Here is a 17,557-nt window from a genome sequence, read left to right on the forward strand (position 1 = left end):
GGTTTCACCGTATTAGCCAGGATGGTCTCGATCTCCTGACCTTGTGATCCGCCCGTCTCGGCCTCCCACAGTGCTGGGATTACAGGCTTGAGCCACCGCGCCCGGCCAAAAATCAGTTACATTTCTATACACTAACAACAATCAATCTGAAAAGGAAGTTAAGAAAATAATCCCATTTACAATAGCATCAGAAAGATTTAGATATTTAGGAATAAACTTTACCAGGGAGGTGAAAGACTTATACACTGAAAACTACAAAAAAAAAGCTGAATGAAATAAAAGACACAAATAAATAGAAAGACATCTCATGTTTGTGAATAGGAAGACTTAATATTACTCAAATTACTATACTACCCAAAGCAATACAGCAATACAAAATCCTAAAAGTGTTTTTTGCAGAAATAGAAGACATAATCCTAATATCCATATGGAACCACAAAGGCCTCACACTGACTTTAAAACATATGACAAAACTACAGTAATCCAAACAGTATAGTACTAGCATACAAACAGACATAAATGGACCAGTGGAACAAAATAGAGAACCAGAAATAAAGCCACTGATATATGATCCAACAATCTTCTACAAGGGTGCCAGACTATGCAATGGAGAAATGACAATCTCTTCAATACATGGTGCTAGGAAAACTGGATTTCCACATGCAAAAGAATCAAACTGGACTTTTATCTTACACCATACACAAAAATCAACTCCAAATGGATTAAAGACTTAAATGTAAGACCTGAAACTATACAACTCCTTGAAGAAAACATAGAAGAAAAGCTTCTTGATGTTGATACAGGCAATAATTTCTTGGACATGACACCAAAAGCATAGGCAACAAAAGCAAAAATAGAAAAATGTGCAGTAAAAGAAACAGTGAAAGTGTGAAAAAGTAACCTACGGAATGGGAGAAAATATTTGCAAACCATGTATCTGACAAGGGGTTAACATGCAAAATGCATAAGAAACCCCTACAATTCAAAAACAAAATAAATAACCGAATTTAAAAATCAGTAAAGAACTTGAACAGCACTTCTCCAAAGAAGATACACAAATGGTCAACAAATAGGGTATTATATATATGTTGCATATATGCTATATATTCACACAGATGTATATGTATATAAATGGTATATGAAAAGATGTTCAACATCAGTAATCATTAGGGAAACACAAATCGAAAACACAGAGAGCTATAAGGCAAATAAATGGTAAGGATGAGGAGAAACTGGAATCTTACTATACTATTGGAGGGAATGTAAAATGGTACAGTCAGTATGAAAACAGTGTGGAGGTTCCTCAAAAAATAAAAAGTTGAACTACCATATTATCTACCAATCCCACTTCTAGGTATTTGTCTAACAGAATTAAAAGTAAAGTCTCAAAGAAGTATTTGTATTGCCATGTTCATTGATGAATTATTCACAATAGCCAAGAGGTGGAAACAATCTAAAAGCCCATCAACATGACTGGATAAAGAAAATATGTGTATACATACAATGAAATGCTACTCAGCCTTAAAAAATGAAGGAAATACTGTCATGTTACAATATGGATGAAATTTGAAGACATTATGCTAGGGGAAATAAGCCAGTTACAGGACAAAAATTGCAGGATTCAATTTATATGAGGTATCTGTTAATCACACTGATGGAGGCAGAAAGTAAAATGGTGGTTGCCAGGGATATGGGGCAGAGGAAAATGGGGACCTGCCCTGCAATGGGTATAGAGTTTCAGTCATACAAGATGAAGAAGTTCTAGAGATTTGCCGTACAAGAATGCACATATAGTTGTACTGCATACTTAAAAATATGTTAATAGATTTCATGTTATGTATTTTTTACAATTTTAACAAGGGAATGGGAGGCATGAAATTTTTATGGCATGACTTGTCCACATTCAAATGCCAGCCACCTTCCAAGGATCAACATTTCCATTTGCAAGAACTCATATCTTTATGAAATTATCTTTATGGAACTGGACTGACAACAAGCTTTCCTATATGGTTTTCAAATTCCACTTTTCGCTTCTGAGAAATCAGAATGACATTTATTCATCTTTAATCTTCTAGTACCTTTCCTTTCATTAAGATTTTCCAGAAATTATTTACAGTAGTTTAGAAAATTCAACAGCTAGTTCTCTTAGTATTCTGAGAAGAAACTGATCTGGGACAGAAGATTTTAAATAAATGGTTAGATGTTTACCTGCTTTCTTACATGCTATTACTCACCTATCTCAATTTCCCTCTGATCAATGTTTCTTTGTACCCTTTCCAAATTAATATGCATTCTCTCATAGAGAATGTTCTAAAACAAACTAAAAAAAAATTGAACAGGTGGCTCACACCTGTAATCCCAGCACTTTGGGAGGCCGAGGCATGCGGATCACTTGAGGCCAGTAGTTTGAGACCAGACTGGCCAACATAGTGAAACTCCATCTCTACTAAAAATACAAAAAACATTAGCTGGGCGAGGTGGTGGGTGCCTGTAATCCCAGCGACCTGGGAGGCTGAGGCAGGAGAATTGCCTGAACCCAGGTTGTGAACGTTGCAGTGAGTCAACATCAGCCATTGCACCCCAGCCTGGGGAACAAGAATGAAACTCTGTCTCACAAAAAAAAAAAAAAAAAGTTGCACAATTTCACTTTCTCATAACTGCTCATATTACACCAAACAGTAGGTCCAAGCTTTTAACAGTACAATTAAAATAATCAAATATATGATTCTTGTAAGTAGCAATGATTTATATAATTTTTAAAAATATAACTATTAAAATTCTAATTTCACTGCTTACTTTTAAATACGCAGCTGCCTCTTGAACAGAAAGCGTTCTTTGACTAGAACTGCCACATTCATGATCTCCTGGAAAGATTAGCATATTATTAATTTTGAATCAGTACTCTCTTAAACACAAGAAAACAAACAATTAATTCAAATATTTTATATATTACACAATTATAGGTTATATTATTATAATCAGTAAACAAAGAACATGAACAATATTATTTATACTTTCTAGAAGATTCCAGTAAGAATATAAACAAAGAAATTCCAGTAAGAATATAAACAAACAACTACCCTTACATTAACCACACTTTTAAATGCATTTCAGTCCAAACGGGAACATATCTTTTTCTTATAGTCCCAACTAAATTGTAAGCTGTTATAGGAACTGTCACACTGATGCCTATCCACAGATCTTGGCATACAAGACGCCCTTCAGAAATATGTATTATTCCTAAAAGGGAAAAAAATTCAGCAAATTCATTGTGCTAACTTAATTTACACATCTATTCTTAAAGCTAATCATTTAAAGGTTCAAGTAAGTTTGAATTTATTAATGAATTAAAGTATGTGCATTTTCAGAGTATAACTAATCCTATCTTTAGCAAGCGGTGTACATGCCTTAGAAATTGTTATAACATAGCCAGGTGTGGTGGTGTGCATCTGTAGTCCCAATTACTCGGGAAGCAGAGGCGAGAAGACAGCTTGACTCCAGGAATTTGAAGCTGCAGTAAGCTGTGATCACCCTACTTCACTTCAGCCTGAGTGACAGAAAAGATCTTGTCTCAAAAAAATCTTTAAAAAAAAAATTGTTATAACAGATCAACAGGGAAATCAGGTACAAGTTTCCACCTATGATCTGGTTTCTACAAAGGGATGTGCTACATATAAATCACTGGAAAACTACATTTATCTTTTATTTTAATTGTTGATAAGAAGAGAATTCAGAGCTTTTTCTTTAGACTGTAAGTGGTTATTAGAAATAAATTATCCTCACATTGAACTCCAATTGTCACGTTTTCCCTTCCCTGTGTCTTTCAAAAGTTAAAAAACTTTTGTTAACATGAAAGTAGAATAATTAAAGTAAAATCCTTGGCAAATGTTTCTAAAATAAAAGTAGCCATGTTCGTATTTCAGTTTTGTTCAAGTAATCATTTTAATATCAGCAGCCATAAAAAGGGGAGAAGTACCTGTTAAATGAACAAGTCTTGAAAGTTTATTAGTGCATCCTCAGAGATGTAGATCCCACAGATTTAGAGCAGAGGTCTGCAAATTACAGCCCATGGGTCAAATCTGGCCTACTGATGGTTTTTATAAATGAAGTTTTATTGGAATACAGCCAAGCTCATTCACTTATGTAGTATTTATGGCTGCTTTCATGGTATAACATAACTGAGTGGTTATGACAGAGGCAAACTAACCTACAAAGCCTTAAATATCCACTATGTGGCCCTTTACAGAAAAAAAGCTTGCTGACCCTTACTCAAGGGGAAGGAATCTTACCTTTAAAAGCACACCAGATTATGCTGATTTAGCTGGCCATTAACCATACTTGATAAAACAATGCTACAGAGATACCTGTAGAAGCTTGTGTTAGCAACATCCCTGGCTAGCACAACTAGCATATACTTAACCTATCTCTGAGTGCTACAGTATACCAAATAAATGTCATTAGCTTGCAGTGTGTGAATGACAATCAAAGCAAAGAAGGCTTTTGGCAATATAATACAGAATTAAAAGCTTAAAAAATTGACCAGAATTAAGCACCTAATGGACAAAACATAGATAGATGAGAGAATGGGAAACTGTCAGGATCCTAAATACTTCCATTCAACCAGAGAAGTTCCATATTTACCTATAGGTTGCTACCAATAATCTGGTTTACATAAAAGATCTGCTACATAGAAAAGTTTGAAAACTGCATTTTTCTTTTCTTATGACTGCTTACAAGAATCCAAGTCTCTTCTTTCAGATTATATGTAAAATAAAATAAAAAAAGAACTAAAAAAAGGTAATAGATAAGTTGCTACTGCAGTTTATATGTGCTAAACTTGATACCAATTCATCTATAATAAATTATTCCAATTTCAGACAAGCTCACTACCTTAGAGCTCTCAAACAATTGCTACGAGCAGAATACGAGGAAAATGCAATGAATCAGGAGAGAAAATTGCAGGAGAATAAATTTACTTTATCCAACAGAATGATACCTATACAACCAATAAAAGAAAATCTGCATTTGTATATTTAATCTAATATTTTAGTTAATTCATTGCTTACCTAATTCCTCTGATACTTAAGCTTTCAGGATTTTTTGTTACTATTAATGCAATAAAGAATTTGATCAACTTTATAACTATATAATATATATAAATACGTATATACATATATTACCTCTAATACAGATGGAAGACAGGAAAAAAAGCCTTGATTAAATACACATGTAAAATCAAAATCACTCTGTATAGGTAATATAAACTTCTAAAGAAAATATTCCACAAATATAACACTGGACTTGGAAAAGATTTTCTACTAATAACATGCTACATACATTTTCAAAACATTTTAGCAACTACAAAAGTTAAAACAATTACCTGCAAGCTGTGCCAATCGATCATGAAGCTTATACAATGTGTTCATCATAAGATTTTTTTCACTTTCCTAAAATTAAAAGAAGTTATTATGAAATACCCAATTCCAAGAAAAAAATACACCAAATAATTCTTATTCAAAAACAAAAAGCAGTAAATTTAAAATCATAGAAGCCACACAATCTAAAAGACAAATTCATTTTAAGTAATGGGCACCATATTTTAAGAAACCTTAATCTAAGACTCTATTGCTCTAAATATTCCACTTTCTGGAGAATGATTTAAAAATTGGCATAAGGTTAGTGCTAAAAAAGGTCTCATAGACAATAAACTCCATCAATCACCAAAGCAATGTTCCCAATCCCCCTCTACACAATGTATTCTTATGTAAACTGCTCATATGAGACTGTTCTCTTCATCAAGACTGCCCTTCATGTCTTGTTTTAATCTAACTCAACCACATAAAACTAAGGGAATGAGGTGCCCCTGTATAAACTTATGAACCATTAAAATGAAACAAACATTCAACAAACATCTACTAGGAGTTAAGAACTGTTCTCTCAGCAACGCAAGAGACCCAGTGAACAAGATGGTTCGTGTTCTCAAGGGCAAAAGACATTAAATGTTATATAACAACTGTAGAGTAATACAGAAGATTCTCTTCCCTCCTCTTTCTGTAAATACAGAGGAAGGGAAGGAGGGAAGAGAATCTATCGAACAGAATATTTGAGTTTGGTTTCAAAGGAAAAAAATAAGAGATCAGCATTCTAGGCAATGAGAAAGACCCTTAGCAAGGGCCTTAACTGCTATCCAAATGGTCAACTAAATTATAATCTAAATAGGTGTTTATTATATATATATACACACACACACACACACACACATACTATTTACTATCTATCTATGTATCTATCTATCTATCTATCTATCTATCTATCCATCTTTACAGTCTTGCTTTGTCAGGCTGTAGTAGAGTACAGTGGCATGATGATATATGTTGTTAAGTGAATGAATACATTTTGAGAAAGAAATAGGTTTTGGTTCAATTATCTTTAGTACAAGTACACTAAACTAGCAGTAAATCTGAAAAGTATACAAATCAACTTTTAAACTTACTTATTGGTTTACAGTTTGATTATACTCTTCTTCCATTTTGACTGCTTTTCAGATTGTCTCCTAATATTTCAGCTTAATGTCTAACTACTAGCTTCCCTAATCATTCTGCAAACTAGTTTAAGTTCCACAAGTAAATACATAAAATAAGCTTTCGAATAATCTTTCATTAAATAAAGGCAATTTTATAATTTGAATTAGCTACTTTATAATTGTCTGTTTTAGTAAGGGCCAGATTATTGTTTTCATTTTAGAGGGAGAAAATCTATAGGGTGACTCTATCCAATTTTCTCATATATTGTCACCATTAAATATTTCCTTCTTCAACCCTCAGCCAATTTTCTCTTCAAGGATATTTTTAACTGTTTGCATTATGTCTTTGATTAAATAATAATGAATTTTAACACTTGTGATATGGTTTGGCTCTGTGTCCCCACCCAAATCTTACCTTGAATTATAATAATCCCCACGTCTTCTGGGAGGTAGTGGTGGGAGGTAACTGAATCATGTATGGGGTGGGTTTTTTCCCCATGCTATTCTCGTGATGAATAGTGAATAAGTCTCATGAGATCCGATGGTTTTATAAAGGGGAGTTGCCCTACATATAATACTCTGTTGCCTGCCACCAGGTAAGATACGACTTTCACCTTCTGCCATGATTGTAAGGCCTCCCCAGCTGAACTGTGAGTCAATTAAACCTCTTTCCTTTATAAATTACCCAGTCTCGGTATATCTTTATTAGCAGCGTGAGAACAGACTAATACAACTTGGCAAGGGGCCCTGTACAGAATGAGCATTTAATATAAGTAAACAGCCACTATCTTCATTATAATTATTACTATTATTCAGAAGTTCAGAACTTCAGTTTCCTCCTTGGGGAAAATTAAACAGAAAAAATAGTCTTCTATTTCCAATGTTCAGTAAGTATACTGTATCAAATTTAAATTATGACACTATAGCACTGTTATACTTAATAATGCAACTGAAAAAGCCAACTTTGTTTTAAACAATTATCACCACAATAGAATATTACTAATTATTTCAGAGTTCCACTTTAACAACAGAAAGTAATATTCTATGGATGTGATTACACATTATTACACATCCTTCAGTACAACAAATAATGTTTTCTATGCAAGTCTATATAACAGCTCCTATAATTAAAAATTAACAACTAATTACAAGCTTAAACATCTTAATCTCTGAAGTCCCTGTAATGATGGGTAAGTGAAAAATATTTTTACATAAATAAGATTTAAGTTAAAATTAGTATTATAGCACTCTTTAAAAAATTAAAGAAATAGCCTGAAGGATATGCTGTCTTTCTAAGTCCTTTTGATGGTTGAATAAGCATGCCAATATGCAGAAGATCCAAAGAGATAAAATGAGGGCAAAACAGACAAAAACTGTTAAGGTATCCAGCAACTACAGGCAAAAGGCATACTTTTAAGTGTAAGACAAGATCCACTGATGATATGCCACTCCCATTTTACTTGGCAGTTGTCTTTTACAGTAAAGTGATAAACAGTTCAGCTCTTAAGAGAAAATCTGTGTCAGATTTCATTATACTAAAGTTAAGGAACACTCTGAATAAGAAAGCCTATTATTTTAGACTAAAATAACCCTAAAATTACTATTTTTTAGTTGATAAAACCTACTGTTTTAGATTAAAATAACTTTAAAATTACTTTTTTTAGTTGATAGTATTCTAATGCTTTTATCATATAAAACATGACATGAAATTATCAGCATTATGATCGTTTACTTACTTGTATTTTTCCAAATGTTTCACCAAAGGGGTTTTCTACTATCAAGGAAAGAAAAAAAGAGAAGTATTAGCATCACTTAAGAATTAAAATCCCCCAAACAAACTCTCTGAAATGCCAGCATGTACTTTGCTAAAACTGGATACAAATATGCAAACCAAATGTAAACAAACTGGTGATAATAAAGGTTGGGGAAGTAATTTTTCAGACTTATACTTATCATTCTCACTCTGAATTAGTGGTTTTCCTCATAATCATTGAGATCAGGTGCTCTGGTGTCACAGAAGCTGAGTTCAAGTCCCAGCTCCACCTCTACCACTTATTAGTAATGTCTCCTTGAACTAACATCTAATTAGCTACTTTAAATTGTAGTTTCTTCTTTAAAGGAGTATGGATAACAATGATACCTACCTTATACAGTTGTTGTCAGGATTAAATGAGATAAACAAGATAAAATGTTTGACACAGTGTCAAGCACTTAATATGCACTCAACACACACCATTATTATTACTGTTAATGACTATATCATTTGTTTCCACCTTAACTTGATTTCACTTCAAAATATAGAGTAAGAAGCAGTTAACTACTGAAAGAAATCTGTAAGATGCTTTAAAACTGAATAATTCATTTAGAATTCTGACTTCTAATGATTTTTTTAAATCCACGTTCCTAATCCTTGCTAACATCTGAAAAAGTGGCAAGAAAAAAAAAATACAGATCGAAGTAACTAAGCATTAAAATCTCAGTATTAAACAATTCCAAATGTCCAATAAAATATTACATAATAAGGAAAGGATTTACCACTTTCCATCCAACCCCTATGCCCCTCCTTCACCTCTAAATTAAGATACAAAAATGTTTATGGGTGAATATGTAGCACCTCTCAGGGTTTTTATTCAGAGTCTTCTCCTTATCATTTTGTTTATTTTAATATCACATACAAAAATATTCAAAGCTTTCAGATACCTGTAAACTTTTATATTTTATATAGACTATATATCTGTATAATCCAGGTTACGACTAAGACTAACTAAGACTAACTGATCTCACAAAGTAGTTCACACTGACCAGGTTTCCTTTCTGAGATGCTTTTCTATTTTTATTTGAGAAAACAGGAAGTCCCATAGGAACCAGGAACTGCCTAATTCTAAGAAAGTTCATCTGAGACCAGCTTAACAAGGTACAATAAAAGAGCAAGGAAAAAAAAAATGCATCCTGTTATCATCATAAGGGATCTTGCTAATGGATTTTAAACGATGTTTCTCTATACATCAAAGGGTTTTAATGTTGGGAAAGAAAAGTTTCGAAAGACATTACAGAAAATCAAAAGTACTCAAAAGGGGAATACGGAGAAGAAATAATATAGCTTCAAGATTAAATAAAATGTTAATGATCAGAACACATGGACTAAAAAGATACCCTTTTAATAATACTAATTTTCAATGTAAACATTGAACAGCTATATTTAGCTCAATATACTACCAAAAAAATGCCTTGTCATTTGGCCAAATGACAATAAATTAGCCAAACAATACGAAGTGTAAGAAGTATTTGCTCTTTATAAGAACAATTCTTAAAATATAAGTGTGCAGTTCCAAAAACCACGTTTTAATGTCTATGAAGAAAAGCCATGCTAGTATTGCTTTTTTGATTATACGCAAAATTACTTTTTGTTAAGACTATCAAATGGAAAATCAGCTCTGTGAGTAGCTCCATAAAAGCGTAACTGTAAATTATGAATGTCCACCAGACTGCTCTACTGTGGGCTTCTCAAGACAGGGAGTGTGTTATACACATGTGCATGCCCAGAACCAAGCATAGTACTAGACACACAGTTAGTGCTTGAAAAATGCTGGTAGTGCTATCTAGGCACTCTTCTTTATTTCACTTTACGCTTTAACACTGAAGCAAAAGTGTTAAATTCTGCAGGAAGCTGGAGGAGGGTATGTTCTGAGCTACTAAGAAGGGAGAGGGATAGGATAACACAGAAAGCTGAAGAGGAGGAAAACAATTTTGCTGAAAATATTGCTCTGCCCCTAGTATCCTTCTAGATTTCTGCCTCTTGCCTTGTAGTCTAAAATACCTGGAGTATAACATACCTAAAAAAGCCAAGAGTATACTTTCCGCCCAACAAAACTTCTGTTAAATTTTTTTTCCCAAAATGCTCATGATAATCACCACCTATTAAATGAACAGAGACCTATTAACAACAGCAGAAGTAAAACATGTCCTTGGGGTTAAGTTTTTACAGGAAAACACCACCCCAAAACAGCAACTCTAACAAATTAAAAGCCCTCAAAGTTTTCAAAGTATCTTTACACATTTTTTTTCTTTCCCCAAATCATTTCAGTATTTCTAAAAAACACACCAATATCTTCTATCACATTCAAATTACCTAGTCTTTAATCGAAACAACACATACTGTTACCCCTAGTGAAAATATATAATACCCTATCCCAATTAGGTAACTGAAGAGAAGAAACCTTGTTTCAAAAGCATCCCACAGCAAAAATTTGCCACTTCATTTATTATTCAGTCAACTAGGGAGAGAAAACTAGGGAGGGACCTGAGAGTGAATTACAGCTCTTATCTCTTATCCTAGAGCAATGATAATGAGGAGATGGTCCTTCAAAATTTACTCTTTCATCCCCTAAAGGCAAAGCCATGAAGCCATTTTTGATCTGTTGTCCTCCTTTAACCCTACACTCCCAACAGCCTCTCACTATTGCTTTTTTGGACCTTTCTTCTTCAATACTTTAGTTCAGATTATTTCAAGCCTCAAATATACCAAACTTTTCTTTGTAAATGTCCTTAATATTTTGACTTCTTTTCCCTTTAAACTATTCTAATAACTGTAAAAATCAAATTCCTTCAATGTTTCATTAGAACCCTCAAAATTTTCCAATGGCTTCTAATCACACTTTGTTGCAAGGAACAAATTCTTATCTTGTGATAATTGCTTATAAGATACACAATGCTTCTCCTCCAAATCCCTCCCTCCACACCCCAACAATTCCAAAAATGTTACTAGTTTTACTGGTCTTTTCTCAAATGTAAACAGGTTTCCATTCTGTTACAGAGAAATAAAATTGATCATCTGTTATGAATTCTCAGATAAAAAGGAAAAACTTCCGAACACATCTATACTTTTATAAACTTCAAAGTATATGCTTTCCTAGCTTAAGAGTCCCAAGCATTTGGAGAATAAATGATATGCTACTTATGACTCAGGAAAACAGGCAATAGTACATCCAGGATGCTTTCCTATGCTTTCTTCGGGTCAACACAGCCAGCTTCAGTCTGCTATGACAATTTTTTGATCTATATACATGGAACCACTGTCAATTACAGCACACAAAAATATTCTCTCAGAAGACTGGGCATTTGATCTTTCTGGTCTTCTTTAAGCCTGAATGTTTTCTCCATTCTGCCTTTAAGGTTCAGTTTGTAGCTATGCTACAACCATGAAGGATGTCTAATCACTGCAGTTTATCGTGACCTCCCTCTCAGAATCCCCCTTCTCAGAATCTCAGTAATTTACTACCTTTCATCATGATTTCAATATTTGGTGTTCAACTCCTCACCCCCAGCCCCAAGACTGCAGTATCGCCACGTATCTCAATGCCTTTGCAGATACTGGGTACTATGCACATGCTAAACAAACAGAAACTTGAGGGCATACTACAGTCTCCGAGATGAGTAGTTTCGTCAATGCCAGAAAAGTACTAGTCTTGATCACTACAACCCTCTTATTTGAATAAAAAGGAAATTATGTTTATTGAGTTCCTAATATGCACCAGGAATAATGCTGCTGCCATGTACTCAAGAGGTACCTCATTTCATCCTCATAACACTACCATTCAGAGTAGATATTAGCCCCATTTTTGCAGACAGAAATATTGAGACACACTGAGGTTAAGTTGCTTCCTTGAGGTAAACAGTTTAATAAGTTGGGATTCAAAAATATGAGACTCGGCCGGGCGCGGTGGCTCAAGCCTGTAATCCCAGCACTTTGGGAGGCCGAGACGGGCGGATCAAGAGGTCAGGAGATTGAGACCATCCTGGCTAACACCGTGAAACCCCGTCTCTACTAAAAAATACAAAAAAAAAAAAACTAAGCCGGGCGAGGTGGCGGGGCCTGTAAGTCCAGCTACTCGGGAGGCTGAGGCCAGGAGAATGGCATAAACCCGGGAGGGCGGAGCTTGCAATGAAGCTGAGATCCGGCCACTGCACTCCAGCCTGGGCGATTAGAGCGAGACTGCCGTCTCAAAAAAAAAAAAAAAAAAAATATGAGGCTCCAAACCTATTTAGTCTGACTCCAATGCCTACATAACTCTCATCATAGAAATAACTATAGAAAATAAAACATCGGTTTTATATAAAGAAAGCATGCTCTAAAACTTTACAATTTTGAATCATTAATTTGGTTATTTATATAATGCATCAAAAATGACAAAAATGGGGATATGGGGGGAAAACACTGCTGTTAAAAAATACATTTTCTCTTAGATGAGGAAAAAATTCTCTTCAAAACAGATTCTCCAATTGTAGTCTAGGGAGGTATTTTCCATGATATATAAAAATATAAAGTATTCCATGACTTCCACAGACAGAATTATTCACTCCCCTTCTCTCTGAGGCCATGGCACTCTGTTCATACGACTACTACAGAGTGTACCACATGACATCAGTTTAAAAAAATTCTAATTTCTGATTTAGTACCATACTACATCTAAATGATATTTTCATTTGGCTTCATCTTGCAACATAAAATATTCACAAACATATAAAGTGCCTACTATGTCCAGGTATTGTGCTAGTTACAACAGATTTAAAAATAAATATATATAAGCCCTGTCCTCAGACATTCAGTCCTAGAGGGCAGCAATTCTACAGACAGGAGTTTTAAAGGCAGTCTCTAAAACTCCATGACCTTAAGGCTAGTGTGACCTTAAGGACAGTTTCAATAAAGTCATCTAGGCAGTTATATTCAGATGCCTGAATGTGCAGTTATCTCTCTGTATTACATCTTTATGTAAACAGACATTCAAATTCTCAAATCCCATCTTCTAGCATGAATGGTGTCAGCACCGCGTAATTTTATGTGAAGAAAGCAAAGGGGTTTGGGTGAGGGGGAACGTTTCCAACAGCTGCAAAACATTGCACCTGTGTGGCAAACAGTTCTGCATTTCACTATTATCCAGACCAATCTAAAAATGGACAGGATGAACAAGGCAGGACATGTTTTTGCAACACAGCATTTTGCCCATTTGTTTTCTGAAAGTTCTCTAATTGTTTCATGGCTTTATTAAATAGATGGTCATTCTAGATGACAGGAACAGTTCACCTGATGTATACTTAACATATGAATATTGAGTTTACATAATCATAATAGGAAAAGTTTTATGGACAAAATTATCTATTACTGTCTTCCATAACACTTGCCTAAGGTAAACTCTTGTACCACCACCCTTGTATTCATTAATAACCTTTCAATTGTAATCCCACCTATTGATCTGAATTTCGATATACAAACCTAGATGGGGATAATCAGATATAGAGAAGGGAAAGGGCAAGAACACAAAAGCTTCTCCACTTCTGCCTTCTGCTCTCCTACAGAACTCCCAATTTTCACCTGTCCTTGAGAGGCAAAATCCCATGCTGTTTTCAAATAAACTATGCTTAAAATAACAAAGTACACACAGATTTTGTAAAAAAAAAAAAACAAAACAAAAAAAAAAACTTTAAACATTGCTATCAAAGTACTAAGAATATAAAGAAAACTGAAAACAATGTGTCTAAGGAAGTAAAAGGTTAAAACTCAGAGTCAAATTTTCCATTATCCTTATTACTTAGCTGGTTCTTAGTCTTTATATATGATTTAAAAAAATTATGGTCTCTTTCAACCTTGTAATCATCTGAAAGTCTCACACTTGCTCAACATAAAAATGAAGATTTTGGGGGGGGGAAATGATATCAGACTGATATGGTTAGGGTCTGTGTCCCCATCTAAATCTAATCTCAAATTGTAATCCCCATGTGTTGAGGGAGGGACCTGGTGGGAGGTGATTGGATCATGGAGGCAGTTTCCCCCATGCTGTTCTTGTGATAGTGAGTTCTCATGAGATCAGATGGTTTTATAAGCAGCTCTTCCCCATCTGCATTGTCTCTCTCCTGCCACCTCCTGAAAAAGGTACTTGCTTCTGCTTCTCCTTCTGCCATTATTGCAAATTTCCTGAGGCCTTCCCAGCCTTGCAGAACTGTGAGTCAATTAAACCTCTTTCTTTTATAAATTACCCAGTCTTGGGTATTTCTTTATAGCAGTGTGAGAATGGACTAATACAGAGACTATAACTGAAATTACTTACATTTACTCAAGCACTAATTCCACATTATAATTGTACCCTCAGTTTGAGATCTCTGTAACAAAAGCTATAAGAAAGACTTCTAACCACAGGCTTTTCAACAAGTCTTTATGAAGTATATTCTGGCAAGGTGTGGAGAAAAAGGAATGCTTTTACACTATTGGTGGGAGTGTAAATTAGTTCAACCATTGAGGAAGACAGTGTGACGATTCCTCAAAGATCTAGAGGTGGAAATATCATTTGACCCACCAATCAATTACTGAATATACCCAAAGGAATAGAAATCATTCTATTATAAAGATACATGCACACATACGTTTACTGCAGCCCTATTTGCAAGAGCAAAGACATGGAATCAACCTAAATGCCCATCAATGAGAGACTGGATAAAGAAAATGTGGTACATATACACCATGCAATACTATCAGCCATAAAAAGGAACAAGATCATGTCCTTTGCAAGGACATGTATGGAGCTGGAGGCCATTATTCTCAGCAAACTAACATGAAAACAGAAAACCAAACACTCTATGTTCTCACTTATAAGTTGGAGCTGAAAGATGAGAACACACAGGCACATGCAAGGGAAAGACCCATACTGGGACTTATCAGAGGGGGGTGGGGTGAGGGAGAGCATTAGGAAGAATAGCTAATGGATACTGGCCTTAATACCTGGGTTGACAGAATGATCGGCGCAGCAAATCACCATGGCATACATTTATGTAACAAACCTGTGCAACCTGCACACGTACCCCTGAAATTAAAAAAAATAAAAATGAAGAAAAAAAGTGGCAGTTTCTAGCTACTGATGACATTAAGTCTTACTTTGAACATCAATAGTTCAAATGCTCTAATTAAAACATGAGTGTGGATAACAAAACAAGACCCAAGTATAAGTTGTCTGCAAGAAATCCACCTCAAATGTAAAGACACATGTAGATTAAAAGTAAAAATATGGAGAAGTTATACCATGCTAACACTAATAAAATAAAGTAAGAGTAGCTGTATTAATTTCAGATACTGCAAACTTCAGGGCAAGGAAAGTTATCAGTGACAAAGAAGAGCATTACAAAATGACAAAGGGGTCAATTCTCTAAGAAGATAAAACAATACCTAATGTTTATGATGTACCTAACAAAAAAGTACCAAAATATGTGAGGCAAAAACTGATAGAAATGAAAGGAAAAACAGAAGAATCCACTAACATAGAGACTTCAACACTGCTGTACCAGAAATGGTCAGATCCAGAAGGCAGAAAGTCAGTAAGCATAGGTGAACTCAACAAATCATTAATCACCTGGATATAATGAACAAATGATTACTTCATCAAACAACAACAGAATACACAGTCTTCTCAAGCTTACATGGAATGTTCACCGAGACAGACCACATTCTGGGCCATAAAACATGCCATAACAAATTTAAAAGAGAAGTCATACAATGACTGCTCTCACACTGCAACTAAATTAAACAAGAAATCAACGGAAAGATAGCTGCAAAAATCCTAAAATACTTGGGGATTAAACAACACATTTCTAAATAACATATGGGTTTACAAAGAAATCTTGAGACACTTTAAAATATTTTGAACTAAATGAAAACAAAATGTACCAAAATTTGTGGGACATAGCAAAAGCAGTGCTTAGAGGGAAATTTATTAAATTTATGTCTAGTGTTCCACTATTGGAACGCTAAGCATGTGGGAGTTATTAATACCCTACTGCACAAGATCATTGCCAAGGCCTGATTGCTAAAATTCAAAAAATTGCAACCTAAGGCATAAATGACTTAATGAATGCATAAATTAGGAAAGAAAGACCTAATATCATTTATAAGCTTCCACTTTGGAAAATCAAGAAGAGAGTAAATTAAATTCAAAATAAACATAAGAAAGGGTAAGAATTAGAGCAGAAATCAATGAAATTAAAAAACAAGAAATCTACAGAGAAAAATCAATGAAACCAGAAGCCGGTTCCTTGAAAATGTTAATGAAATTAACAAGCGTTTAGGCAGGCTAGCTAAGAAAAACAGAGAGGAAACCAATTACTAGTATCAGAAATAAAAGAGGACATTACTATGGATCCCACAGATATCAAAAGGATAACAAAAGAATATTGTGAACAACTCTATGCCCACAAATTTGACAACCTTGATGAAACACACCAATTCCTCGAAAAACACAATCTGTCAAAATTCACAGAAGACACAATCTGAATAGGACTATACCTATTAAAGAAACAGAATCAGTAAGGAATAGCCTTCCAAAATAGAAAGCACCAGGCCAGATGGAGAATTCTTCCAAAGATTTAAGGAAAAACTTATACCACTTCTCTACAATATCTTTCAGAAGACAGAAGCAGATATGAGTCCAGCATTACCCTAATACCAAAACTAGACAAAGACATTACAAGAAAATTTCAGAACAGTATCTCTCATGAACACAGATGCAAAAGTCTTCAACAAATAACAAATTCCACAGTATAACAAGAACAATATATTACAACCAAGTGGGACTTATTGCAGCTGTGCAATCTGAAAATAAATTAATGTAGTCCATATCAAGAGGCTAAAGAAAAAAAAATCACATGATCTTATCAACAAATGGAGAAAAAGCATCTGACAAAAGGTCAATACCCAGGCCAGGCATAGTGGCTCACGCCTGTAATCCCAGCACTTTGGGAGGCTGAGGCAGCTGGATCACCTGAGGTCAGGAGTTCGAGACCAGCCTAGCCAACATGGTGAAATCCCATCTCTACTAAAAATACAAAATTAGCCAGGTGTGGTGGCACACGCTTGTAATCCCAACTACTCGGGTGGCTAAAGCAGGAGAATTGCTTGAACCTGGAAGGCCAAAGTTGCAGTAAGCCAAGATTGCACCATTGCACTCCAGCCTGGGCAACAAGAGCAAAACTCCATCTCAAAAAAAAAAAAAGAGG

The 17,557-nt window shown here is 34.7% G+C and overlaps 1 protein-coding gene across 1 annotated transcript in view; it reads right to left on the reverse strand.

Moving 5' to 3' along the window:
- LEMD3 (LEM domain containing 3) overlaps positions 1–17,557 on the reverse strand; it is an 84,614-nt gene that overhangs the window by 30,923 nt on the left and 36,134 nt on the right. The window contains exons 2-4 of the mRNA XM_017871590.1: positions 8,260–8,297; positions 5,381–5,447; positions 2,797–2,864 (exon numbers count right to left, since the gene is read on the reverse strand). Coding sequence (XP_017727079.1) covers positions 2,797–2,864; positions 5,381–5,447; positions 8,260–8,297 — 173 coding nt within the window. The remainder of the gene's footprint in view (positions 1–2,796; positions 2,865–5,380; positions 5,448–8,259; positions 8,298–17,557) is intronic.

Source organism: Rhinopithecus bieti, unplaced genomic scaffold (genome assembly GCF_001698545.2).
Source record: "Rhinopithecus bieti isolate Rb0 unplaced genomic scaffold, ASM169854v2 scaffold_5924, whole genome shotgun sequence".
Taxonomy (NCBI): Eukaryota; Metazoa; Chordata; class Mammalia; order Primates; family Cercopithecidae; genus Rhinopithecus; species Rhinopithecus bieti.